The 27,493-nt window shown below is 42.2% G+C and overlaps 2 protein-coding genes across 2 annotated transcripts in view; one reads left to right on the top strand and one right to left on the bottom strand.

Moving 5' to 3' along the window:
- dnajc17 (DnaJ (Hsp40) homolog, subfamily C, member 17) overlaps positions 1–11,026 on the bottom strand; it is a 31,363-nt gene extending 20,337 nt beyond the window's left edge. Inside the window, exons 1-7 of the mRNA XM_084013386.1 lie at positions 10,819–11,026; positions 4,785–4,854; positions 3,108–3,166; positions 2,930–3,017; positions 2,667–2,743; positions 1,911–2,022; positions 1,063–1,112 (exon numbers count right to left, since the gene is read on the bottom strand). Of these exons, the coding sequence (XP_083869512.1) occupies positions 1,063–1,112; positions 1,911–2,022; positions 2,667–2,743; positions 2,930–3,017; positions 3,108–3,166; positions 4,785–4,854; positions 10,819–10,899 (537 nt within the window). The 5' untranslated portion in view covers positions 10,900–11,026. The remainder of the gene's footprint in view (positions 1–1,062; positions 1,113–1,910; positions 2,023–2,666; positions 2,744–2,929; positions 3,018–3,107; positions 3,167–4,784; positions 4,855–10,818) is intronic.
- A 3,145-nt stretch (positions 11,027–14,171) lies between these two features.
- On the top strand, positions 14,172–27,288 carry LOC311015767 (inverted formin-2). Its single transcript, XM_084013192.1, has 23 exons — positions 14,172–14,365; positions 17,629–18,030; positions 18,636–18,751; positions 18,968–19,127; positions 19,906–19,939; positions 20,158–20,299; positions 20,483–20,615; positions 20,832–21,491; positions 21,928–22,073; positions 22,191–22,252; positions 22,344–22,446; positions 22,549–22,634; positions 22,731–22,831; positions 22,937–23,007; positions 23,095–23,202; positions 23,297–23,367; positions 23,476–23,596; positions 23,687–23,851; positions 24,192–24,294; positions 24,404–24,556; positions 24,870–25,652; positions 25,945–25,998; positions 26,795–27,288. Exons 2-22 carry the CDS (start codon positions 17,634–17,636, stop codon positions 25,995–25,997), a joined length of 3,768 nt encoding a protein of 1,255 aa, XP_083869318.1. The 5' UTR covers positions 14,172–14,365; positions 17,629–17,633; the 3' UTR covers position 25,998; positions 26,795–27,288.
- The last annotated feature ends 205 nt before the right edge of the window (positions 27,289–27,493 follow it).

Raw genomic sequence — 27,493 nt, 5'->3', positions numbered from 1 at the left:
ATGGCAAGCACTAAGCATTGATTCAGCTCCAGCAATCTGCTCACTGTCAGAGTAACAGGATTTCTGGGAAATTCCTCGTCTTCATAGCCTCTTTTACCAACACTTTGGGTTGAAATTGTACATTCTCCATCCAAGAGCAGTCTCCTGCACCCACTGGTATTACCTTTACCCATTAATCTTCAAATAAGAAGTTGAACTACTCGCATGATGTGATGTCAGCAGTTTTAGCACGGAGCACTGATATTTTGCTCCTAGTTTGAATATTTAAAAGAAAATATCTCAAAGAAGAATGTTGCTGAGATTTGTTTTAAGGAATGGCTGACATCAGATTAATTGCAAATGTCCACCACATAATCAATAATTTAGCTGTACATCAACCTTCTAATAGTCCCAGAGATTAGTTTAATCTACCAGGATCATTCTGAATCAGGCTAAAAATATAATATTACTTGTATGGGACAGGAAAAACCAGAGACAACACAAGAAATTAATTTAAAAGCAAAAATGGATGCAATTAAAACAGAATTGCAATTTTATTTTTTATCAACACGACAAGAGCCAACTGTCTCTGAAATAGATCCGTGCAGTAATGAACCCATGTCCTTGAATGCGACCGTCCTATGGCTGCTGCTTATTTTTCTAACTGAATACACAAATGTTGGGGAATACACTGCTGCACTAGATGGCTATCAACTTTTAAAATGAGATTTAATTTCTAAACACATTAGCTAACATCCCCAGTGTCCGTTAACATGCACAGGCTAGGCAGTTTCCAGGAGGAAATATAATAAGCCTTCTCTTGGCATAGTTACGGGTCTCCTGAGGATGCTGGGCCTACTCTGGAGGAATGGGCGTTAAGAACAGCCTGTGAGCTCAGTGGTCAGACAGCGTATGTGTTCTCTAAATAATGAATTACAAATGTCTAAGGTTATATCAAAATCCCAGCTGAAGTCCGGCCTGCACTTTCACTCAGATGGAGCTGTTCCTCTCTGTTCCCCCCCCTGTGTCTGCAACAACCCAGCCGCTCTTCCCAGTCTTGTCACTCATAGTCGCAAGCCTTACCTTTAATTTGGGGGTCACGTTGCTGTTAGAACATCTCACCACTCCTGAATCTGAGAAAAGATCAGAGGGGAGATTCGGAAATGAAGTGAAAAAAACAAGGAAACAATTGTTTTGTTGAGGAAAGAAATGTGACTCGCAAGATAGCTGTCAACTTATACATATGGAGATCAATGTTTGGCTGTCACATGGTAAATTTATAGCCTTTTGTACAGTCTGGTGATCCACTGAGTGCCTCTGGAGATGGAACAGACAGAGCACTGATCCAGTGGAGGGCTGGGGAGGCACGACTGCGTGCAAATATAGGAGACTCAAAAGATGTGCTGACTATGCATGAGTAATTGTCCAGCCACAAGAATGGGTCCAAGTCTAGGGCCAAGAATCAGTACTTCCCTTAAACACCCACACTTCCATAGTCTTATTTTACAAGACTTACTTTTTCATGTCTCTAGAATGGAGACACTAAAGCATTATCAAGAGGTTAAAAGGTGAATAACTATGTATGTGTATGGAGTTTGGCATTCCTATGTGATCTTGCCAAGTTGTTTTACAGCCAAGAAACTTAAATAGACCTCTTCAAAGTGAAAAACATCAACTCAAAAACACATTCAGTTATTTGTAATGTGTTTTATGTGAATACTATTTGGCGAAGCTGGTGACTGCTGTGGTTGGACTGACAGTGTGATGGGTGGGAAACACAGGGGTTCCCTTAGCTGAGGCTTTCAGGGTAGCAAGAGGACTTCACTGGATCAAACTGTATTCATCCAGGCAGAACAGGACTGCACAGAACTAGTTTTGTTAACCTGGATTGGAGCACACTGGACTAGGTTAAACCTTGGAAGTGGACATACGTCTCCCTCCGGTTTGCTGCTGCTGTGATTCTCTCTCTCTCTGGATCTGCTCTCTGATGAGCCTCTGTTCCTCCTCAAGCTGCCTGGATCCCTCCTCTCTCAAACGGGCTATCTGGCAGAAACAGACACATACGATAAATGCACAAACAGACATAGCACTGATGCATTTGCTGTATGACTCTCCCATTCTGAGACACTGCTATTCTGTGTTTCCAGGAGAGTGTGCAGATCAACGTATTTCTTCAGATAAGGCAATAACCCTGAGATGAGGAAGAAAATGGAACAGTGCCACCTACTGGTTACCTCTTCCCCCCCCGAGGCATATGGCCACAAATTTATATGCATTTAGCACTTTGAACACATGCCATGACTCACCTTGGAAGCATTCGCACCATTTTTATTTATCATTGGCTTTCTGAACAAAGTGCACCAAGTCATGCAATATCACCTAATGGGATTACTGATAATTATGATATGGCAGTGAGGGAAAATGAGCCTCTCTCAGACACAGCCTTTGTTCCTGACCCAAGTCTTTGGAAGATTTCAACTCAATCAGAGGGGAGTATTTGACGAAAAACAGAATAAAAACACCTGGATGTGCTTCAGAGTTTCCTGGATACACTGGATACCTTGTTCCCAGTTCACTGCTACAGGCCTGTAGTACAGTGAACATCTTTATTTTTAATTCTAAACATCTTCGCCAGGTGATGTTTGGTGCAGTGTCATCTCTCATATGGTTTCTATAAATTATCTTACCTCTTCTTCAAGTGTCCGAGTGATTTGCACCTCGTCGTGGCTCCTAGCTTCTGCTTGTTGCTCTCTGGTCTCCAAGTCTGTCATAGAAACACAAAAATACTTGAGTGTCTATATCTCTTTTCACACAAGAAAATAGATGAAACTGCTAAATAAATGTATTATTCTCCAACAGTTTCCTGCTGGACAATCCATGATGTGGAAATATGTCAAAAAATATTAACCTCTGTTGCAATAATCCTGGAATATGTATGACAAAAACTCACCAAGCTTAATTTTCTTTCTCTTATCGTCTAGCTTGCTGTTTCTTTCTTCTGCTTGTTTCTTGGCAGCGCAGATCTTGTCATAGGCAGCCTGAAAACCATTTTAGACACCAGGATGAATCATGTGTGAGAGAGTGTGTATCAGCAGTTATGAAACTTTAAGAGGTATCAGTGGTCTTACCTTGGCAGCAGCATCAGTTAGCACCTCGAGAGCCTGGGACAACTGGTGGAAGAGCTCCACTAGAAGAAAGGGAGAAGAAATGCAATGAAACTTCTGACTACTGGATACAGTACTCACAGATACACCTTCTCTTTTTTGCTTCAGCAACCAATGGAAAATGTGGAACATGAGCTTTGAAAAGAAAAATGTGGCTTAAGTTTAACAATGATGTAACACTGGTGACTTTGTCAAAACTTATACACAAGAGGCACAGAAGAAGGTGATGTGGCCTGAAGAAAGTGTAGAGAAAATGCCATCTCAAGGGGACTTGGAAAACAAGGTAATATATGCTCAGCATGTTTTCTTCATGCTGAAGCTGGGACACGCGGCTGAAGCAAACTGCACATTTTTATTCTAAGGTGCCAAAACTGTTTCCTCCAAAGACACTTTGTGCATTCCCAAACAAACCCCTCACCTCTCCATCCATCTTCCAACAGAGCACCTCGAGGGGCCACTACAATCACCACTACCATGCAAGACCCCACCTCCCTAGTCGTCATCTAACACACGCACTAACACGCACACACAAATGGGAGACCACAACTCTCCATCAAACAACCACCACACTACTGCGCTATACTAGCCAGGCTTAATCATTCACTGATGGGAGGCCTAACAGACCGATACTGTTACTCCCTGTGGGGACTGGCAGTGCACACTAACAGGAGGCTCTGGAGATCATGCTGCCAGCGCGGGCGGTTGGGTTACCTACACGCATATAATGGGCTGGAATGAAATCCAACTAGAGGAAACCTGCCATGCCCACTAGGCAGCTCAGAGTGTCACAACATGGGGGGTTGAGAGTGGGGAAATAGTGTGTGTGTGTGTGTGTGTGTGTGTGTGTGTGTGTGTGTGTGTGTGTGTGTGTGTGTGTGTGTGTGTGTGTGTGTGTGTGTGTGTGTCGTCTTCAGTAAGTGAGGAATCATGACCCCCAAGTCACCTCTTCCATGCATACAACTTTCCCCCGAGGAGCAGCAAAGCCCAAGACTTGCTCCGCTCTCGTGCGATACAGACAGTGTCTGTCCATGTGCGGGTTCAAGTGTTGAGGCCCTCCAAACCACTTCTTTTCCATTTCTGGGAAACAGACCCCCTGCTTTTGTATTATCCCTCTCAACCTCCCGAAACCAACCAATTTCCCAGTTTCTTTTTTCTTGATATAATCAGGAATTGTCTGAGCTATCCAGCAACCACATAAACCTCACTTGAAAACATGCTTCATGACCAGTCTTTTGTCCAAGGTGCCTTTCTTTCTCCTCCCAACCAAAAGATACATTGAGATTTCCTGCTGGTTGGTGACGGGCCACAGAAGGACTCATGTCAAAAAGGGACAGAGTGTGGAAATGCTGGTGGTGTTGTTGGTGTTTGGCTGGTCCTGTCTGGCTAGAAAGCCGTCAGGAGAGCCAGGCGCTGGTTAGACTTTATACAGAGTGCTGTGGCTAGGCTGTCTGGTGGCGTACAACTTGCTGAGAGTGCTACTCTAGAGCATTCATTTTTGGATCTGTCAAGACAATTCATCTTATTTCTTATGAAAACAATGCAGAAAATTGCATAAACAAATTATACATCTTGTTCCAGTTCTAGTGGGTGACTGACAGAGGTCCGTGGCTCAGACTGAGGAGACGGTGAAGGGAAACTCACCTGCTTTTGGGTTGTCTGGGTTCTTGTCTGGATGGCATGTCAAGGCTTTCTGCCGATAAGCTTTCTTGATCTAAAAGAAACAGAAGAAGTTATGAGAGTTATGTTCATCCACTCAAGCACAGATCTCGGCCATGTGAAAGTCAAAATGTTACTCTCAGTTAGAGCCCGACCGATTTATCGGCGGGCAGATATTATCGGTCGATATTAGGCATTTTCCAAACCATCGGTATCGGCATTTATAATGGCCGATAAATGAGTATTTTAAAAATAAAATAAAAACGGACGAAACACCCTTATAGAACTTAACAGAATTTGTCTCCAGTCTTGTTCGAAGTTGTATTTATGAAGCTTACCAAGTCTTTTAATACTGGTAACTTTGTGTTTGGTTGTTGTTGTTATTGTGTTTTTGTTCAAAGGACTTTAAGTTTTATATCTTAAGTTTGTATTTTTATACATTTTATTTATCAGAACTTTGATATATTTTGATGTTCCTCTGTTCCGTTGTGACAATAAAATAAACAAGTTTATTTTTTAACTGCATTATCATATTATTTTAGTGAAGACTCATAAATAACTACAAATAACTCATGTTGGGGAAATATGTTAATGTTTTGTTACGCGTTTCTGAAATAAAAAAAATAAATAAAAATATCAGCCAATATATCAGAATATCAGATTTTTAAATCAACAAACATTTGTATCGGTATTGGCCTTCAAAATCCTTTATCGGTCGGGCTCTACTCTCAGTACCAATTATCTTTATCACATCGTCCTTGGACCAGAAAAACAAGGTCAAAAAATGATGGCCCCCTTGAAATAATGCATTAAATGGTCACAGACTGACATAAAAGCACTGGGGCTGAAATGCAGTCAAGATTTACATTCAAAATTAGGGATTGTATTGTTGGGATCAAACCAAACACCTGAGCTGATCCTCTGCTTCGTGTCCTTTCGACATGTTGTTAATGGAATCTAACCACCTCATCGGCACATACTCCACAGTGAATTACCCGCACAAGAATTACAAAGTATTCTCAGCCCCACTGCCAGAGTGCAAGATAAATGTAGCCTTAGTTGCAGCCTAGTATTAGTCCATTTTCACTCACACTTAAAAAACGTTACAATAACATACACAAACAGAGTGCCATTGTCTATAACAAATCTGAGAAGGCCGGCGTTACTATTTTAGGCAGTTAGCCAAGACTTTCGGGGGGGTTCAGAAAACCAAAGTGGAAAAACTACACAATACTTTGGAGTATTGTAATGTCATATGAGGTTTTAGTTATAGCTGATTTTTTTAAACTCTGGGTCACTGCTTGGAATGTTAACCATTCATTGGTTCTTCTAGGGACCAGTTAATGACAAGGTGGTTTTCATTAGATCTCTGCTCCTCTGGAGAAAGAAGGAAAGCAGGAAAACTTTCCGTGGAGACCAGAGGGGGCTGTAGAGTGCGGCGCTGAAGCTTTCGGCACACAACCTCAAAAACGCACGCTCATGTATGTGCATTGCATGCAAAAGACCTGGCACACAGATCCCCTGTATATTCTATCTCAGACACAAGCACACGCTTTCTCACCAGTTTTAACCAGTCGTGCCAACGTTCTGCATGTTTTCTTATACACCCCCCCCCCCTTCGTGCAAATCAATCTCCTGCTAGTATGCTACGGGCCACAGCATTTGGGAGCTCCCTTCTTCGTGTCTGGGAAACGTTTGCATTGGACGACTGGTCCTCTGGCATATGTAGTGTTTCCCTGAATGTTGTTTTGCACAATTTTATCTCTAGAATGTACGCCAAAACATACAGCGCTGAGACTCTACTTTGGGGAAAACAAAACTCAACTCTGAGGGAACTGAGCAGACGGGTGTAATCCATCAGTGTCCAAGCCATATTTAGCATCTCCAATGAGTTTCCATGACAGTCAACTTAGGCACATTGGGCTGGATGTCCGTTGTTCATGGTACAAGAGGTAAGCCTCCCACGATTTCATGAAAGCAGCTGAAAGACTCCAGTGAACCCTCTTGGAGATTATCGTGGCTCATATAGTAGCTCCTAAATGTCACAGGTCTTCTGATTTTTTTCTTTCCGTAATAGTTCCAGTAAATGAGGACTTGGTTCACTGAGAGGTCTTTCAGAGACTAGACATAATTAAAAGTTATTTAGTCTTGCTGCTTGGCACATAAAGCTTTTCTACAGATCAAAACTGACACACAGGGCTGTCGACTTTTTCTCCGTTTTCTTTTCTCTGTGCTCAGTATTATTCTTTGCTGAATGGGGGGTGGGGGGGTGTCAGTGTGGTAATGGAGTTCTGACAATTATGAAAATTACAAAAAGTCTGCACAAAACCTTCACCTTCACATTTACTGGACACATGGAAGCAAGCGTTGACAGGGCTAAACCAATCCCCAGAATGGTACAAAAATACATTCATATTTATAAAGAAATAAAGCAATTGCAGTTTGCAGCTGTGAAGTTAGTGTGTGTGTGTGTGTGTGTGTGTGTGTGTGTGTGTGTGTGTGTGTGTGTGTGTGTGTGTGTGTGTGTGTGTGTGTGTGTGTGTGTGTGTGTGTGTGTGCTTTGAAATAGAGGGGGCTGATATATTCAAAATGCCTGGTATGGTCCTTTAAGAGCTCATGCCTTGTCCTCAGTTCACTCTCACTCTACTTCTCATGTTCATCATCACCTGCAGACGGCTGTCAAGATAAACACATCCCCACATCTGCTGTAAACATAGCGCATGTTTGACACTGTCAGGACAAAAAGTCTGGCCAGCTGAGCTGTTTGACAAGTACAACCTGTCATCATTGATTCTGCAATGTTGCACGTCATCACCTTCGTTTCACTGACCTCAGTAAAGATCTAGTGAACACATAATTCTCTACATTTTAGTTGATTATCCTACATCTTTTTCTGCACAACTCCTCCTCCTTTTTTTCCAGTTTCACTCCCTTTAGCATCCTTCACGTTATCTTGTCTCCGCTGAGCCTCCGGTGCCGCTTTGTTAAATAATACATGATTACTCCCATCAATGCCGTAACACGCAAGCCTTAATTGATGCTGGAAGACCCTGAAGCCCTTTGGTCCTACAAACTGGAAGTCAAAGCAGGCCAACTTTTGAAGAGGTTAGCACATGTGTGGATAAGAGCTCTCAGATTGAGTGGCATCTTCCTACAGGACTAGTCAATAACTGATGCAATTATCTTTGTGCAGTTCAGCCCTTTTAGGGTTGGCACCTGAATCATTTAGTAAGACCAAGTGAAGAAAAAACAATAGAACTCCTGGACTGAAACCAACTTCTGTTTGTTGTGCTTAGATATGAGAAAAATGTTAGCATCTTCTATGTCTTACTATCCTCATTATTAAAGATTGTCAGATGCAAATTTTCCTTGTCAAAAAGGAAACTATTTTGCACGCTTTAGTTTGCAGAAGGAGGAACCAAGAAATCAAGGAACGACTCATCAGGCAGCAGCAGGCCAACAGTAGCCTAATGGTTTGTGTTCTTCAAAAAAAACAGACTCTCCGTGCCTCCCTGATCCTTGCCTGCTAAAGTCCTAACTGCATACCCACATCTTGTCCCCATTACACCAGTCTTTGGTGCCAATTATAGTTGACAAACTGGTCCTAGTGCAGCCCCCTTCTCTGTGTGGCTGATTAGCTGCCTGATCTGCCATGGGCCCATCCTCCTTAATTACAATGCTCTGCGATTTACAGGACATTATCAGCTGGAGGGAAAATAATAAAAAGGCACAACAGGTGAAAGGAAGAAGAGGAGCAAGAAGGATATGACCACACAGAGAAAAGTTGAGCAAAAAGTGGTAAACTTCCCATGTGCTTGTGAACCGGACCAAACCTCCAGTCAAACGCATTAATTGAGCATGACACCCATATTAGTTTTTAATGGAATCAAGAATCTTGAGACCATTAAAAGTGAACTTCTCATCTTCATTTTACACAATTCTGTTGACCAATTCATGAATTCAAGCTTACTAACAAAATGTGTCATTCAGGTTTTTGTTTACACCATATGTCGGTATCTGAAGAACTATGGAGCACAGATGAATGCATTGAACATAAACTGCCTGGGCGCTGGTGTCTGATGTTGAAAGGCCTGAAACACCCAATAACCCCAGGCTGCATCACTGGTGATGTGCCCCTATGCCCTGTAGGTATAGGTAAGTATAGTTACTTTACACTGCAGCACATCAGGTACATTACAATTTGAGTAGCTGAATAAACAAGATATGTTGAGGGGTTTTTTTCTGTTGACACTGTCTCACCAAGCATTCTGTGGTAGGTACACACACTCAATTATTACCTAAGCCCTGCTGCTATGCATGAGCATGACTCTTTAAATGGTGGATAGCCTTCAGCAAGGGCCTCCCTACACACTACAGGGATAAAGCCCAGTCAACCATTAAAATCATAGACTCTGACATTCCAATTCCTGCAGCATTTATCAGCCAGCCAAGCTGTTAAGAAGGTCAACAGCAGTGATAACAGAAAAGGATGCTAAATAGAACCAGGAGGAGATGCAAAACACAGATCCCCTATGTCAAGACAATGTTTTACAAGCTGTGGCTAAGCCTACATAAACAGGCTCTGGGATGCACTCCTTCCCCTAAACAACATGCTGGATAGCGGTGGCGGAGCAGCGGCTAAAACAACTGGGATAAGTCTCCCATCTGATGAAATCTGTCTTCACAGACTTGATTGATTCGTGAGCCCCCTTTGCACTACACTCACACAAACCCTCGCTATCGCTCTCGGACATCAACAGACCTCACAGAACCAACTTTCTGCATTTTGGAGTCTCAATTTCACCAAAGCCACAACCGCCGACTTCCTCCAGGACAATCCTCCGGGGAGGACAGGACTTTGAAATCCAATTAAGAAATTAAATTCTTCCTTCATGTTGCCCGCAATTTTTATTTCCCTTCGGGCTTGTGGATTCTAGATGCCGGAAACTATGAGGAGAGGTGGTCATGGGGAAAAGGCAGGATTCAGGACATTATGGTAAACCACTTTGGGATGGGAAATGAAATGTAGAGGAGTTGATTCAAAATCCATGCAGGCATACTGAATGTCATTCAGTCTAAATTATGTTTGTAGTGTGCAGAGGTGAGCTAACATATGTCACCTTGTGTAAATACTGTCCATAGTATTACAGTATTTTCCAGGCTTCAGACATAATCATATCACCACTTTGAACTTATATATGATCAGAAACTTTGGTTTGGTTTTCGAAACAGACTACAGACTACAAACCGTAAATTAATTTCACCTCCATACTAATTAGAATTATTAGTTAACACAATTAGTCTACGGTATTAATGGAATAGATAATCAATGGGGAAATGATTGGCAACCATTATGATAATGAAAGAAAAATGCCAAATATTACATACAACTTCTCCATTGTGATCGTTTGCTGCTTTTCTGTGTTGTTGTATATTCAGGTTTTGGATTATTGGTCATACAAAATATGTTTCACGTAATTTGAAATTTCATTAACCCGACAAACAAAAATCAGTTTTTCAGAAAAATAACAGGCAGGTTAATTGATCATTCAAATGAGGTGCACAATTTATATCCACTCCGATTCATAAGTCATTCATGTTTTAACTAGACTGGACTGACGCAACGGCTCCATCGTGTGGCCTTTTCGGTCTATCACACTTTTGATAGCCACCGTCTTTTGCTACCGAGTCTCGGTCACTGGACCAAGAAATACTTCACCTTGCGTTTCTCTCTACAGAAAAAAGACTGTTTGTGTTACGTTATTATACACGCTTACACGATACAACCCCACACCTACAAGTTCCACGAGAACAAGCTAATATAGCCTCCTGCTTGCAGGCAAAATGCCAGTCTCTCCTTGAGCAAATACAATTGCTTTGACATTTAACATTAACTTAGCCAACACTCCGGTAAACTGCCTATCAAAACAGTATCCCCCAGTCTGTAATGCAGTAAAATAACTGTAAAATAAGAGCTTCTATGTCGCTAACTAGCTTAACAGCTAGCTTATTTACACACCTCTTTCGCTGTAGCAGTGTAGTCAATATCGAGTAGACCGTATAGGTCCATCTTTAGGATATCCTTGGCCTTTCCGGACATTTCTGCAAAAAGCGAGCAAAGATACCAACACTGAAAATAAGAAATATAAACGAAATTGTTAACGTTTGGCTAATTCAGCGGTTTGTTGTCGTTCCCGTTCCGGGCAGCATGCGTATGACGTAGTCGACCTTTCAACTAGGATGTGCATTGCAACCTGGGGAATGTAGTTTTTGTTCTCTTATCTTGTTTTAATGTGTACAGAGCGGTCTCTGGTGGACAAATTATGTAAAATGACACTGTCTTCAAAAATACAAATTGTCAAGCTCTATCCAGTATTTTATGTAGTACATTTAATTATGGCAAATATCCCAACAACATCATTTGTTCTGTGATAAGCCAATATTAGTTCATAGCCTAGCGATGGATCAGCTAGGTTCTACGGGAAATATTACAACAGTTAACATCTTTTTTAAATTTTGGGCAGCTTTGTTTACATTTTAATATTTACATTTGGTGTAGTCTGCTTTGACTAAACCTGACAACACCTTGTATCAACTGTAACATGTAAACAGAAAACGCTATAGAGACTTTCACCCAGGACTAAATCATTTGTGTTTTTAGTCGCAGTTATATTTTTAAATGTGATTCTGTCTATTCTGGGATACCAGTTGTAGGCGAGTGTGGTGTCCAAACTGGGATCCATGGACTCTTAAGGGGTCCGATCACCAGTAAGATAAGTATTTGTATACAATCAATATTAATTTAACAGTGATGCAGAATCAGAAACATGCCCTGACACGTCTTAGAACAGCATTCTTTTTTAATTAAAGTATAAAGGCTAAATTAAAGACTATGAAAATGTTTCATATTATTTGGAAATGGTTACAGGGTGTTCAGAAAGATTGCCTTCTCTTGGGATGCTGATCTTATTGTGCATTTGTGTTGACCTCCTTCCAGGAAAGTAAACCTTGGACAAACACAGTAGAACTAAATCCTGCTAACTAATCCTATAATCACTGGCCCATCCTTAGTGAGGTCCAGATGGTAAAAGGTTTGGCAGCAGGAATAAGGTACAGGTAAAGGTTGTGCTTATGGCTGATAATCAAAATTGCTTGTTGTGTAGGCCAATACATGCAGAACAATAAGTTGAAATTGAGTTGAGTTTGCATTCTAAGCATTGAGAGCTTTATTCATACTAGGTTTCATGACCCTGTTCAACAAGCTCAGCAAGAGAGTTGTGGATTTTAATACATAATATTTGCTCAGGAGCCTTTGATGCCCGATTTAAACAATGCAGCCTAGTGTGTAGCCATTATTCCCCCTGTGAAAGGCTGAAAATGCAGCTATCCTGCATATTCTTTGGTGTCGTAACTTGAGCACCCGTGCTGCTGATTTCTCAGTCGTCTCCCTGATAGAAGCTCTGTTTGCCTCTGGATATACTAAACATCTAATGGTTAGACAATTTGGCTCAGGGGACCTAAAGTGGCAGAACAACACAATTACCGTAAAGCTCAGTTTCTCTGAGGCAGTGCAATTCTAGCGAGCTAAATAACCTCAAATCGTAGTACTATATTACTGCAAAAGTCCCTATTGTCATTCTGACAGAAAAGGTTGTCTGATTAAGAAATGGAATGGGAAACTATACCTTTATATTTTTCAGAACGATATTCATTTACCAAACAGTAATTTGTGAGATTCAAAAAAGCCAAAAATGTAAAAGCCACAAGAATCACACCGTTTCTTCATCCAACTTGCTTATATTAACAGAGAAATTAACAGAGTGATGCATTTTTGTTGTATTAGTGTTTCACACAGAAAAACTTTTTTTTAATAAGAGGCACATTTTGACTAAGATTAATAAAAAATGACTGAATATTCTGTGTGCTCTGTTGGTATCCTATAAGGTAACCAATGTCCTCTTATTCCCCATTTCTATCAATGAAGTAGTGGTTTGTGGAATATTGTACATATCTAAACCCCTGAAGCTATGTAAGCAAATCATAGAGGATAGATGATGCCTATATCTGGGTGTCTCCACATTATAACTGAATCCTGAACTCGAAATTATTCAAAGGACAATTTGGGATTACGTTAACAGTAAAGGTGTGCAATTCCACTGGGGGAAACGGGGAATAGATTGTTGATAACTAAAAGTTTAATGTAAGGCTACAAAAAAAAATGTTGGAACATGTTCTAGGCTACTCATACTCCCTGAAGGTTGGACATTGTGTCTGCAGTTATCAGATAAAACTGCATTAACTCCAGATAATAATTAGATTGTAGGCTACTCAGTTATGAGACTGGCATCCTGTGCTGTCAAGAACCACTGACTGACTTGGAAAATCAGGGAACCCAAGTGATTTCCAGGCAGCAGGGACTGTCCGCTTGAGGTCAGATCCAGCTGATGGGATGGGGAGTGTGAGGGGAGGGCCCACAACCACTGGCTGCATTCCGCATCATAAACGGCTTCAAGTCACAAAACGGCAGGCACATCAAGACCGGAAATACAGAAAGGCCGCCTTTAAAATAAAAGCTGATCATCAAAATCGCTTCAAGTGTGAATATCTAATGAAAAATGTTTCGATTAATCTACTTGGAGCTATATTAACGCAATTCCCCCAGCAGTTATTTCCGATTCAACGCTCTGCTGCAAGTAGCAACCCCTCAGTCACACAGGTGCAGTTTAAGTGGCAACCAAACTTTGAGCCAAACTCATTTGGACAGGAATACTTTATGTAGTTTACTTTCTAAATACTTCGGTTCAAGCATTTTCTGTAGGTAACGTTACTCTGTTTATGATAGCCTAACTTTTAATGTGTACTTTTATTTTTTCTGTGATTAACTTACCCGTATTAAGTTGCAACATCCTATGTCAATTAATTTAGCTTCTGTTGGGCTAATCTCGGTGTATGTGGTACACTAAAGCCTTCTGGATTCCATTTTATGATGTATTTGCTGGTATATTGTCAGTTGTTATTTTACGTGTGCTACTTTGTTTTGTAGCTTGATTTATAGAGCACTAATGTAACTTGACAGTTAGCCTCGCTAGCTTATACTTGTCTAGCTAGTAGCTAGCCAAATGCTGTTTTCTTGAAACCATTGGAACCATGGAACCATTACGTTAGCTTATTGCTCTAACTGAAGTTTAGTTGTAACTACAAACGTTGAAGTTTGCTGTGTTGAGCTGCGCAGTTTTCTTGAATTTAAATCCGTATACACGCATATATTTTATTCTTAAATTTTGACCGGATGTAATAGCCGAGTAATGTCGCTGCTTTGACACTGTCAGTCTGTCACAAGTGAATGAAAGCCCAGGGGCCGTAACAATTTGAAAACGGTGCCATCCGTGTACCACACAGGCTTTGACTTGCCACACAGTGCCGACATTTCCAGTCCACGTTTATTTTATTTTGTATTTTTTGGCAGAATAAAAGGTTGTCCGGATGACTGCACAGCGCTCCCCCATCTGAGACACAGCAGAGGACGCGGTTCTTCAAGTGTCTTCATGTTAATGGAATAAAGCCAGGTAAGGTGTCATATAGTCAGTTTATAGGTGATCTATAACGATGCAGCAGAGGATTAAGACGTGACATGTGCGGTTGGGGAAAGTAATCATAAGCGCCATCGATTGGTTCTCTGTCTGTACTGTACGGAGACGGGTCCCGTTATGCCCCCTGGTATGTGGAAGCGCAGCTCAACGTAACGATGTGGCATCGTTAATGTCGCTATTCAGGTCCGTTTTATATTGTTGTTATTATTATAATGGACGCATAACGCAGGTTGGCAAACTGGCCATTCTGGTGTCGCAGTCTTTTCGGTCCATCCTGGATTTGGTAATCTTTAGTTCCATTTAAACCTCATTTCTTCGGGCAAAATAAAGAGGGAGACGGCGGTGAGTGGAAAAAAAAACTATGTTGCCAAAATCCACTTGAAGGATTGCAGTTTAAAGGCTTTGTGTTTGCACATATGCGGTGCCACGTTCAATGTTTTGGTCAATGTGCAGATGTTTAAAGTCGATCTGACAACTGCTGAAGGAATCCACACTCTGGGATTCAGGGAACTACAACTAAAAGATACATTTCAACTTCAGCATAGACTTTGCAGGCATTTCGGTCACTCCCTGAACAGAGTGGAAGAATGGAGGGAAGGATGTCAGATCAATGACTACCAGATGTTCTTTGTTGGAATAATCACTCTGTGAATACTGTTAAAGACTTAATAGCGTGGGTGAAGCTTGAATAATTATCTATAATTCTGCAATCTCCAAGCAACACATGTGTCGACACATATTGTAGGCTAGCATTCAATCCACTATCACGATTTCAGTCCTCAAAAGGTAATGTCTTCATATGTGTCCCCATCCATCCCTGGCATTTCAGTGGAAGGAAACAAAATGATTACAATGTGTAAACTGGTCTATGAAATATATATATATATGCCCTAAATCTGTTAGTTTTACTCATTCATTATCATATATAAGACTTGCACAGGCCATTTGTAGGAGAAGAAAAAAATCACGCAAGCAAACTTTGTATATTTGTCTCATAGGAAACAAATCAGCAGCGATGTTTCTGCGTTTTCAGAAGTGTCGATGCTGTATAGTAGCAGTGGGTTGCTGTGTGGGCGGTTTAACCAGAGGACAGATGAGTAGGTTTGTCCTGTGTGCGGTGAATCAGCCTGCTATTAGTGGTGTGTGTGTGGGAGACCTGGCAGACAAGGTCAGCAAATGAAAGTTGCTTATATTTGAGGAGCGAGCCGAAGAAAGAATGTGCAAAACGGCTCTCCGTCACAGTTGATCTGTGACACTGCTTGGCAACCCAGATGTTTGAGTGAAATATCCCTCTACTTGGGGAAAAAGTCCTCATACTTTTAACAAATTCACGAATTGAGCTGAAATTTCAAAAGAGGAACATGAGTTGTCACACCCGCATGTTTATCTCGTGCCAGGTTTCCTGTCTCGGGAAAGTCCTTTCCTTCCTTATGAAATGTTCCCGAGCCACAGTGGGGATTCCTGTTACACACACCATTTCCACTGAAGTGTCTCATTCGGAATCATCACTTTGCAGCACGACAACATTCTCAGAAGCTTCACAAGTGTTCATCACATTGCATTGCCAACTTGCAACTTTTGTTCCTTACTCCAACTTGAACATGAACGCCCAATGTACTCGAGAATCCGAAAGTGTTTAACTGGTTTGCTCAGTGTGACTTCTATTAGGGTGAAAGGGGGGCAGGGAGCCGTCCGTCCATTTTGTGGCTACTGAACGCAGCTCTTTGAGGAGTATTGAGAAGGCCTGATGTAAAACGCCATTGTCTGCCTGCTTGCTGCCACGGTAACACTCTCACACTGGCAGCAGGACTAAAAGGCTGCTGACAAATGAATTGCAAGAATGTGTGAGAAAAGCTCATTGTACCTTAACTCTGTGGAGTGAATAGAAATCCAATTTGTCGGATTGTTCACAAGTCATTACTTGGGAATTTACTTTTGAAAAGAGAGGAATCCCAAACTGGATTTTACTGTTTAGTTTACTGAGCTGCTAAAACACAAAACAACCAAAATGAAGTGGCAAAAAAAAAAGATTCCAGAGAAGGGTATTGCATTGTCTAGATGGTCAACTAAGGACTTGTAAAAGATATAATTCCTTCCAAACTAGCTCTGTGATTGACCCTTTTATAGAACATTGTGTTTGGCCACGCTCATCACTCAATGCCTCATCTGTATATCTTATGTCTGCCAAGTGTGAAATCAACAGGAGACAGAGAGCCACTCACGCTTGTTTTTTCAATCTGCACCGCCAATATCATTACTAGCACAGAGAGAAAGTATTTTTAGACTTATGGATAAAGTTTTCCCCTTTTTTGGCCTGAGCCCTTACTACTGTTGTTTTTTTTTTAGAGTGTGGGAATGTGTTTGTACTTGTAACATGCAATGCAGTGGATCGTTTCAGAATCTTGGTGGTGAAACAAGTCGGTAAAAGAGAGGACAGTGCTCTGAGGTTATGCCAGAAAAGGGCACTTGTAGTGATCAATGTGTGCATTCATGCCAATGTCAGACATATTGGTGCGATATTTGGTGTTGTATTAGCTTTTCACAAGTGTGCCTTGTGCATGTTTTCTGATGTTTATCCTGATCCCAGTAATGAGCTTAAAAGTACGTTCATTTCACTTCTTTTAATGCAATATGTGTTTTTAGATTTTGTTATTATTATTATAATTATGTGATATATGTTGGTCTGTCATGTTGTGTGTTCTTTTATGTAAGCTGCTACTAGATGCTATCTATCTATCTATCTATCTATCTATCTATCTATCTATCTATCTATCTATCTATCTAGCTAGATAGCTAGATAGCTAGATAGCTAGCTAGCTATAATTGGTATGGTAAACTGCTGTACGCACTGTCCAGACAATGTTGATCCTGGCTTTGTAGAGGGTTTTAACAAGCTGACAACTAGTCTCTTCCCTTTCAACTAGGATTAAATAGGAATGTTTGGCAGAGCTGGTGGTGACTGGACTGCTGACATATCTTCTATTTATCCACAAAAGTGCAGTGCTATCATTTCCTGTTTTCCTTTCCTTTCTGATTTGGCCTTGTTTTTGAACTGCTTCCTCTCATCCGGATAGCGATGACAATACTGTACTCCAGACAAAATATTTCGGATATCGGCGCCAACAGACGCCTTCTGCATTCCAAGACAAGCTGAATTTTTTTCTGCGATACTATAGTTGAAGATTGTCTCTTGTCATTTGCACACAAAATGGAACATGTTTCTCTTCTGTCCTCCACAGGCATTATGTCGGGGAAGTCAGATGGGAAAAAGAAGTGGGCGGCAGTCAGGGGTCGCCTGGGCTCCTCGCAGGACTCAGATTCCCAGCAGGAGGCCAACCTGGAGAGTGCTGACCCAGAGCTGTGCATCAGACTGCTGCAAGTTCCCACTGTGGTCAACTACTCTGGGCTGAAGCGTCGCCTGGAGGGCAGCGATCAGACATGGATGGTCCAGTTCCTGGAGCTGAGCGGGTTGGATCTGCTGCTGGAGGCCCTGGACCGGCTCTCGGGGCGGGGATGCTCCCGCATTGCCGATGCCCTTCTGCAGCTCACCTGTGTCAGCTGCGTCCGGGCGGTCATGAACTCCTCTGCAGGGATCCACTTCATCATAGACAACGACGGATACATCCGGAAGCTCTCCCAAGGTTGACCCTTCATTTTGTGACAAATCATCACGTCCACTCCACTCATTTCTCCATGTGCTATTCATGTGATTATGTCTCAGAGTATCCTCATACATATAAAAAGGCACGGATGCTTCAGAAAATATAGTATACTGAACATTTTGGACAAGGTGTTTAGAACAACCTGTTCATTCAAAAGAAAGCCAGGTTCAAATTGTGTTTTTCATAATATTATGTAACATTTGTAATTAAATAGGTCATAACCCTCCGTGACTCACTCTGCTGGGCTGAACTTTCCAGTCATGAACTCAGCGTTATGTGCAGTGATGAATCATGAAAGGGTTACTTCGGTGCATCCCTAAAAATGTAGTTGTGATTATTGGATTTCCCCAATTTCAGATAGACACACACACACACACACACACACACACACACACACACACACACACACACACACACACATGCTTATCAACAGTGTGACGTGACCTTTTCTGAGGGCAAAGTTCAAGATGAGTTGCCTAAAAGGCAGTTAAACAAGCATTCGACTTGGCTCTACACACAAGGCGGACAGAGTAGAGGGTTTTTGCTTTGAGATAAACCGTGTGTGTGATCATGATGCTCCACAGCTTTGGACACTTCCAACACCATGGTGAAGATGCAGGTGTTTGAGCTATTTGCTGCCCTCAGCGTGTTTTCTGCAGAAGGTCACCGCCTGTCGCTGGATGCCCTGGACCACTACAAGGCAAGAAGATTAACATTTAGAAGTCATGCTTTTAACTCTTTTCTGGTTGTTATTGTTGTGGGATTTACCTCACATGATGCTGCATCATCACTCTGAATGATATCACTTCAACATCGCCCTCTAGTGGTGGATTGTATGCACAAGCGTAATCCTGTGGAATCTCATGGTTCTTCAATAGAGTTGATGACAGAGGCTGACTTTTGATTTCCTCTTCAGGGCGTGAAGAAGCAGCAGTATCGCTTCAGTGTGATCATGAACGAGCTGCAGGCCACAGATAACATCCCTTATATGGTAACGCTCCTCAGTGTCATCAACGCCCTCATCTTTGAGACGGATGACCTCAGGCAGAGAGATAAGATGAGAAAGCAGTTTATCGGTAGGTTACCCCATTCTGCTGCTATTTAACAATTAATTGGGAGTCGAGGCTCCCATCAGGAGTAAGGTCACGCTGTGGTAAACTGCAGATGGGAAAGCGGGCCATCAGCAGGAGCTCTATTACAAATATGTCTGTCACCAGGTCTGTCTAAGAATAGGTCTAATGGCCTCATTCTCACTTGGACAAAACGCCTGAGAACTAAGTAAATCTCAAGTGTACAAAGCAAAAATAAATAAATAGCTCCAACTGTCTTTGATTCAGAAACTTCTGTTTGTGATCTGTATCATTATTATCATCACTACGGGTGTATGATACATTGGAAAATAGCAATTTTCCCATGCATATACAGATTCTTCCATGCATATACAGATAACGTTATATCTAAGTAAATATTTACTGCAACCAGTCATTTTTTAGTAAAATATTAAACCATCAATGAGGTTTTCTTAAAATCCTGCAAGTAAAATATAGGCGAGTGAGCAGCCTACACATGTAAGAATACAGACATATAATAAGATATTAAATATAGAAAAACTGAAACTGAAAAGCATGTCAGATTGTGTTCATTATTTTATATTGTATTATATTGTGTAAATGAAAAGTCACTCCAAGGCCAGTTTCCAGAATTGAACGTTGGCATGTTGAACCACTAATGAAACGCAGCCTTGGAGCAATCAGCCATTTGTTTGGCCACTCCTCTTGTGTGATTGCTCACCTGTGACTTCCTGCCAGTTCCCCAAAAACTAACTCAGAGCTGTGTTTTATTATTGTCTCGCAGGGCTTCAATTACTTGATATCTTGCCAAAGTTAAGGTGAGCCTCCTTTTTGTTGTTGATATTAGATTTGTTTTATTTTTAGTCTCTAAAGCAGACTTTCTGCAACAAATGAAGTTAGAGTTTCAGAGCCAAATGGGTGCTTTTGGGAAACTATTGCATTTTGTGTTCATTACTGGCAGTAATTGTCATTTTAAAACATCCTTTAAATGCGATCAAGTGCCCCCACCGCTGATCTGTATGTGTGTGATGTGCAGGGAGCAGGAAGATGCCGACTTGATGATTCAGTGTGAATCTTTTGAAGAGGCAATGGCTGAAGATGAGGAGGAACTGCTGCGGGTCTATGGGGGCATTGACATGAGTGATCACCTTGAGGTTTTCACGACACTCTTTAACAAGGTATGAGAGCTGCATCATCTTCCACTGAGAACTTAGATAGTCCTTAAATTCAGAGACGGAATGAATCAGCATTTTGTTACAGTAAAAACAGCTCTTATGTCTCTGATTTAAAACCGTTACATCTTTGTGGCACTGGCTTGGGTATGTAAACATGACACGCCCTCTTAATCTTTGCATGTGCAGGTGAGCAGCTCTCCAGCCTCTCTCCAGCTGCTGTCCATCCTGCAGACGTTGCTGCTGCTGGGGCCAAACCGCTGTGATATCTGGCTGGCTCTGGAGGCCATCACCAACAGAGCCATACTGCTGGCACAGGACTGTGAGTCAGCACTGAAGCAGCAGTACATTCAATTTAAGTAGATCTCCGGGGAGGCTAATGGATCGCTAATGGCCACCTTTTATGATTCATGTATGAATGGGAGTGATTATCCGGGAAAAACTATCATTGACAGGACGGCTGAAAGCTTTTATTTTGGTGAGAGAAATAGTTTGAAAAGTGGGTTCATCTGTGTGCGTCTTTGGATTTGTGCTCCAGCTCAGATGGAGTCCTCGGAGAAGATCATGCAGCGGCTGACGTTCTCCAAAAGCAAGAGCTATGGCGGTCACAATGAAGTGGACGGGCAGCTTGTGAGGGTGGATAAGGCCGTGCAGACTGAACCGCGTCACCAGGATAAAGAGAAGTCGGACAAAAGCATAACTCCTTCTCCGAAGCCACTGTGTGCCTCTGCTCCTCCTCCCCCTCCACCGCCTCCTCCTCCCCTTGGCATGACGGGGCCCTTGCTCCACACTTCTAACCAGTGTCCACCTCCGCCCCCAGCACCACCTCCACCACCACTACCTGGAGGGTTTGGTGGGCCCCCACCACCTCCACCACCACCACCACTACCTGGAGGGTTTGGTGGGCCCCCACCACCTCCACCACCACCACCACCACCTGGAGGGTTTAGTGGACCCCCACCACCCCCTCCCTTGCCTGGAATGCCACCACCGCTGCCTGGCGGCCCAGGCATGCCTCCCCCACCACCTCTGCCACCCCTAGCAGGGATGTGTGGACCACCACCACCACCTCCTCCCCCAGGCATGATTGTGGCTCAGAGTAACCAGACCCTGGGGTGCGCTGCACCTGCAAAGGCAAACCGATTCCCCACCCTGAGGATGAAAAAGCTCAACTGGCAGAAACTGCGCACTGTAACTGGTGAGTGGATAAAACCTTCCTGTGAAAGCTGAAATCATTTCAACTACACTCTGTCATGTGTGTTATGAAGGCAGCAAACCCTGGCTTAGTCTAATTTCAAGAGTGTCAAGAATATGCTAAATTACTTTTTCACTCCCTCCGTCATATTATTCACCTCTTCAGGCCATTTTTTAGATTTAAATAGAACCGCTTAATGGGAAATATGAGTAAAGACATTAGCAGAATCTAATGCATCTGTATAGCATCTGTGTGGAAGACGGTTCATGGGGATGGAACATTCATATGAACAGAACCATTTTGCAGATTTGGGTGTTACAGAGGATTTCCCTTGAGCTGAAACATCGCTGTCAAATGAATTTCAGCCGTTGTAGGATGCTGATGCAAAATGGAGCCACATGAGCTCATGACAGGTTCCTCTCTTCCTGCACACACACAGATGGTCACTCCATGTGGTCCTCGGTTCAGAACGAGCCGCCTCCTCGGGAGCCGGACTACAGCAGTATCGAGCAGCTGTTCTGTCTCCCGGTGACCGAGCACAAAGACAAGGGGGCAGCTGCTCCTGTCAAGAAGGAGCCTAAAGAGGTGTGCTTGGTCAACACTTGATGCTGCTCCTCAGGGCTGTAGCACTCCTAACAAACATGCCTGATTATCAAAGCTGAATAATCAATACGCCTCTCCATCGTCTGTGTGTTTCTCCAGATTACGTTCATCGACTCAAAGAAAAACCTGAATTTGAACATATTCCTAAAGCAGTTCAAATGGTAACGTTACGCATTATTTTCAATGTTTTTCTTAAATATAGTTTTGGTCCATTTGTTTTCCCACTCAATCCAATATATTTTCTCTGTCCAGCAAAAATGAGGAGTTTGTAGCCATGATTCAGAAGGGGGATCGTAGTAGGTTTGACGTTGAGGTGCTAAAACAGCTTATTAAGCTCCTGCCGGAGAAGCATGAGGTTCGTATTCTATTCTCCTTCCTTACTTTTTCGCACGTGTTTCCAGTTAAGGCCCCACTTTAAACCTGCGACTGTCTGAGAATGTGTCTTGCCTTCACGTAGATTGAAAATTTGAAGTCCTTCCAAGGAGAAATAGACAAGTTGGCAAATGTTGACCGCCTCTACATGTCCCTTCTCACTGTACCATGGTAACTTTTTCTGTGTTTTTTCACTGTAAATGTGTGTGCTGCGTGCTTGATATTCTCACACTTGGCTCCTTATTTGACTCTGGCTTATTTCACCAGTTATCAGTTGAGGATCGACTGCATGTTGCTGTGTGAAGAGACTTCGTCAGTGTTGGAAATGCTCAAACCCAAAGTGATACTGTTGGAGGAGGCCTGCCAGTGTAAGTAAACATTAGGCCTTCAGCTATATTCACATGCATGCAGTAGTCTCTCTCTTTCTCAAAATATATTCTAATCAAATTCACACCATGTAACACATCTCTCAGCTCTCAGAAGGAGCACGCTTATGCCCAGTTTCTGCAAGCTCATCCTTGATGTTGGGAATTTTCTCAACTATGTAAGAACCTCTTGGATCTCCCGTATATTTGACTTTAAGCTGACATTTAGATGGAGCTTGCATTTTTAATCATCGGTCTACTTCCAGGGAAGTCACACGGGGAACGCCGAGGGGTTCAAGATCAGCTCTCTGCTCAAGCTCACAGAGACCAAGGCCAACAAAAGCCGCATCACGCTGCTTCATCACATCCTGGAGGTACACAAAGTAGCTCACAGCTGCCATAACCTTCTTTTTTTTTCTGTAATTTATGAACCTGTTTAATTACCCACTGTGGCTTGTTTTTGCACAGGAAGCAGAGGCGAACCATCCAGAGCTGCTGGCGTTGCCAGATGATATAGAGATCTGTGAAAAAGCAGCAGGGTATAGAAACCTTTCACATCTACTTAAGCGCATGTTCTTTTTTTTTTACTCTCTCTGTGAATTTTTTTTAACACACTTATAAGAAAAGGGTTTACACTTTGTCCTCAGAGTTAATCTGGACTCTGCTCAGGCAGAAGCCAGCGCATTGCTGAAACGACTCAATGAGACGAGAAAGAAGGTCTCCAACTCTGTCGAGGAGCTGAAGGAGCAATATACTGAAGCTCTTGAGGTAAGATGATAGTCGGTGCTTTGCCTACAGATGGAGTCAAACTGTTACGACTCTGATGTGATCCAACTCCCTCTGTTATCTCGACTGCAGGAGAGTCTGGATGTGTGTCGGGCTTTGACTGAAAGGTTCACTGCAGTGGACAAGAAGAGGAGTGAGCTGGCTGTCTACTTGTGTGAAGATCCCAATCAGCTGTCACTTGAGGATCTCTTTGGGAACATCAGGACTTTCCGAGGACTTTTTATCAAAGCACTGAAGGTCAGGGAGCATACTCATTATGTGTCTCTGTGATTGTACATTTGTATTCTTATTCATGTTAATAGTGTGTACTTTCTAAACCCACATCTTCCAATGAACGAGCATGCTGTACTGTTTGTGAATGTGTGTGCATCAATACACTGTGTGTGTGTATACACACTGCAGGGTTAAGTTTTCCTCTTGGGTTTTGGGGGAGTGTTTTCTTTGAAACATGGGTATCATTATCTACGTGGAAAAACCGGGAAATGGTAATATGTCTCTGCCTAAATGATTAAAAAACAAATTGCTTTGTACATCTTGTACTGGTCATTGACTGACAACCATACTTTCACGATAACAGGAAAACAAAACCCGACGAGAGCAGGCAGCCAAGGCTGAGAAGAGGAAGAGGCAGCTGGCAGAGGAGGAGTCCAAGAGACAGAAGGGAGAGAATGGAAAAATCAGTAAGCTGTGTACAGCTCTCCTTTTTTGTCCACAAATTCCTCAAAAAAAAAAAAGATGTAATTTGAATAGCATGCATTTTAAGCCCTCCTTCTACCTCTCTGTTACCAGTCAAGAAAGGCTTTGTGCCACAGAACGAGGGCTGCATCATCGACCATCTCCTGGCGGATATCAGGAAAGGTTTCAGCTTGAGAAAGACCAGGCCAAGGTGCGATTCGGAAAGCCTCCCTTCTAGTGAAAAGCGTAGGGATACCTGCCCATCTGGTAAGGACAAGAGACTGTGGCCTCAATCCGCAGTTCCTAGCTCCGCTCCTGAGCCACTTATGCGAGACACAACACAGCCTTGCTGCTTTATCTCGGCTATTTTATCTGTGCTTAAACGCCGCTGCCAACTTGCTCAACTGCCTCCATCGCATAGTTGCTTGGTCAAAGCTATATTAGCATTTGTTTGCATGGTGAGCATCTTGTTTTCATGCAGCTTGGCTCACTGCAAAATACCGAAAATGATGATAAAAGACGATAAAGGTCTTAATGTGTATACCTTCACCATGGATACCATCTACCTTTCCCCCCTCAGGGTCAAGTGTGAAGCCTGTAGACGAAAAGGCCGTCGAAGTTGCCGCCATTTCCGCTTCCACCCAACCTCAGACAGAGGGTCACCAGTCCAGCACAGACGAAGTGAACGGCTTCATCAGCCCATCCGAAGAGGCTCCGCCGGCACCTCGGAGGGCGGTGCAAGGCGGATCAGCTCTACCTCCCAAAGCACTCCCGGGAGAACCAGCCATGGCAACACCGGCACACCTGGAAAGACCGGCCTCGCTACAGGAGGAGCAACAGCCACATAAACCTGCACCTCAGGTTGAAGCGGAACATCAAGCATGTCTCCCCACAAACGGCTTTTCACTGGCTTCAACTGAAGCGAGCATCCTCAGCCCAGCTTCCCTCTCAGATTCTGACCTGTTAGAAGCTACGTTGGATGGCACTTCCAGCCTGGTATCTGAGAAGCAGACGCCCGAGGAGCCAGCGGACATTAGCGTCAATGTTGAGATAAAGGAAAGGCCCGATCCAGACAATGTAGCACAAAGCAGTGAAAGCACTGTGAGGGGAGATGGGAAGGGTGAAACTAGTAATAAATTAAGCCATTTAAGCGAGACTGTAGAACAAGAGAAGGGTGGAGAAGGACCGAAATGCGTTATTGCAAACACTTCTGTGACTACACTCGGTGAGGGTATCGAGGGGTACGACGTCCCAGATGGACTGGAACCGGAAGATCTTCCATCAGTGTCTGAAGCAACCCTTAATCCTGAACCAAAGAAACAGAGGAGTCTCTTAAAACGAAACAAAAAGAAGAGTAACCAAGGTAACCCACCCATTAACTTGATTAGAGAACCTGTTTGGAATGCCAGTCGCTTAATGTGTCTTGAAGGGAAATCCTTAGTAGTTTTTGCTTTTACTGCATTTAACATTTTATATTTTACGTGTGGACTATTGTAGTGTATATTAAGTATTTTGTATGCATGCATTTTATTAAGACGTATGGATGCAGTGTGCCGAAGTTGATTTGCAGATTTTATAGTATTGAATAGATTTGAAACTATGGCCCGTGTGTTTGAATGCTCTGCTTTCCGTTCTTTGACTCTCTGAAACACAAGGTAACAGTGGGAAAGGACACACTAAACATAAAAAAGGCTGTGTGTTGCAGTGAGGTAGGTCAAATCAATGGGATGGCAAACTAAGCAGGAACGTCATCCTAATGAACTCAATCGCCGTCAAAGCTTTGTCCCAAATAACACGTCATTTGTTACTGTTAACTGGAATCTGGATTTCATTTGTCACTGTTGTCCAGCTTTTTAACACTTGCTGTCTCTTTAACAACAAATTATATCAGGCCAAAATCTTAACACCACTTGACCAAACAACTAATGAGGCTTGCAGTGATTCTAATGTCCATCCAACCTTATTAAAACTACCTCGAATTGTACACTAATGTACAGCAATGAATCGTCTTTAATGAATGGTTAAGTAATCTAACATCAGTTTTCTGCTCTCAAACAACCTTGCAGTTTGTGAAGTCATTGTGAAGTCATTGTGGACCAAGTTATTTCATGAAAGCTCCCACTTGTCTTTCTCTCGCTCCATGTTTTTTTTTGTCCATTCCCCAAATCTGCAGCAAGTAATGTTCAACCTACTAACGCAGTCTTGTGTGCTTCCTGTCAAATGTGCTTTAATCTGATTTTGACCAAAGATGCTGTATGTGATCTCAATGCATTAAAATGATTTAACCACTTATAAAACATTATTTTAAACCTAAACTGTTAAAGGCAATCTAGTCATGTGTGCAAGCCAAACAACCATGTAGATACATGTTACAATGTAAAGTGCTTTTTAAGCCAATAGATCAACCCCAATGTAAATATTAAAACTTAAAAAAAAAAAAGGTATTAAAGTATTTTATTTATATGTTTTGATTCTATCCATTCATTTGAGTCTTTGTCCCCGTAGGTGACTCAAGAAAACGGAAATCGAGAGGAAAAAGAAAATGTTAATTTCACACAGGATTTGTGAACTGGAAGGACTGCGGCGTATTTAAGTTTGTGAGACTACATGTGCATGACTCCTTCAGGAGGAATGCCGAAGTTTGTTTGTATTTTTTGCAAATATTTGTTTTCCAAGAACAAGAAGTGTAAGAACATCTCAGGCTGGGATCTTCACAGCATGGATGTCCACGTGTCACTTTATGTAAATGAGTTGGAGTTCAGATTGAGAACCATTCCAAAAAAACTAAAAAAAAGTTTAATATGCTTTATATGTTTTGTATAATTGTTGTAATATGCAGTGAATGTGTTTTGCTATCTGCTCTTATTACCTTTCAGCACATGTAGAAAGAGATGATGCATTGTTGTTGGTGCAAGATATTTAATTTAACTGATGAAAACTGCTCTTAATTTCTTTATCTATATATATATATATATATATAACCCACATTATCTTTAACAGGAAAGCATATAGTGGATTGCAACTTTTAATGTTTCAAAATATTTTAATAAAAGTGAATTTACTGTTCAGCTCTTTGTTTTTTAATCAACCAACTCGCACAGATGAGGAAAACATAATCATTACCATTATGCAATAAGCGATAGAATAGGTTATTCCTGCTTCATTCATCCCTACGTGAGCTGCGTAAAGGCTATTTTCTCGTCG

The sequence above is a fragment of the Eutrigla gurnardus genome, assembly GCF_963514095.1.
Source record: "Eutrigla gurnardus genome assembly, chromosome: 7".
Classification (NCBI taxonomy): Eukaryota; Metazoa; Chordata; class Actinopteri; order Perciformes; family Triglidae; genus Eutrigla; species Eutrigla gurnardus.
The sequence above is the reverse complement of the archived record's forward strand: the minus strand, read 5'-3'. Positions and strand labels throughout refer to the sequence as shown.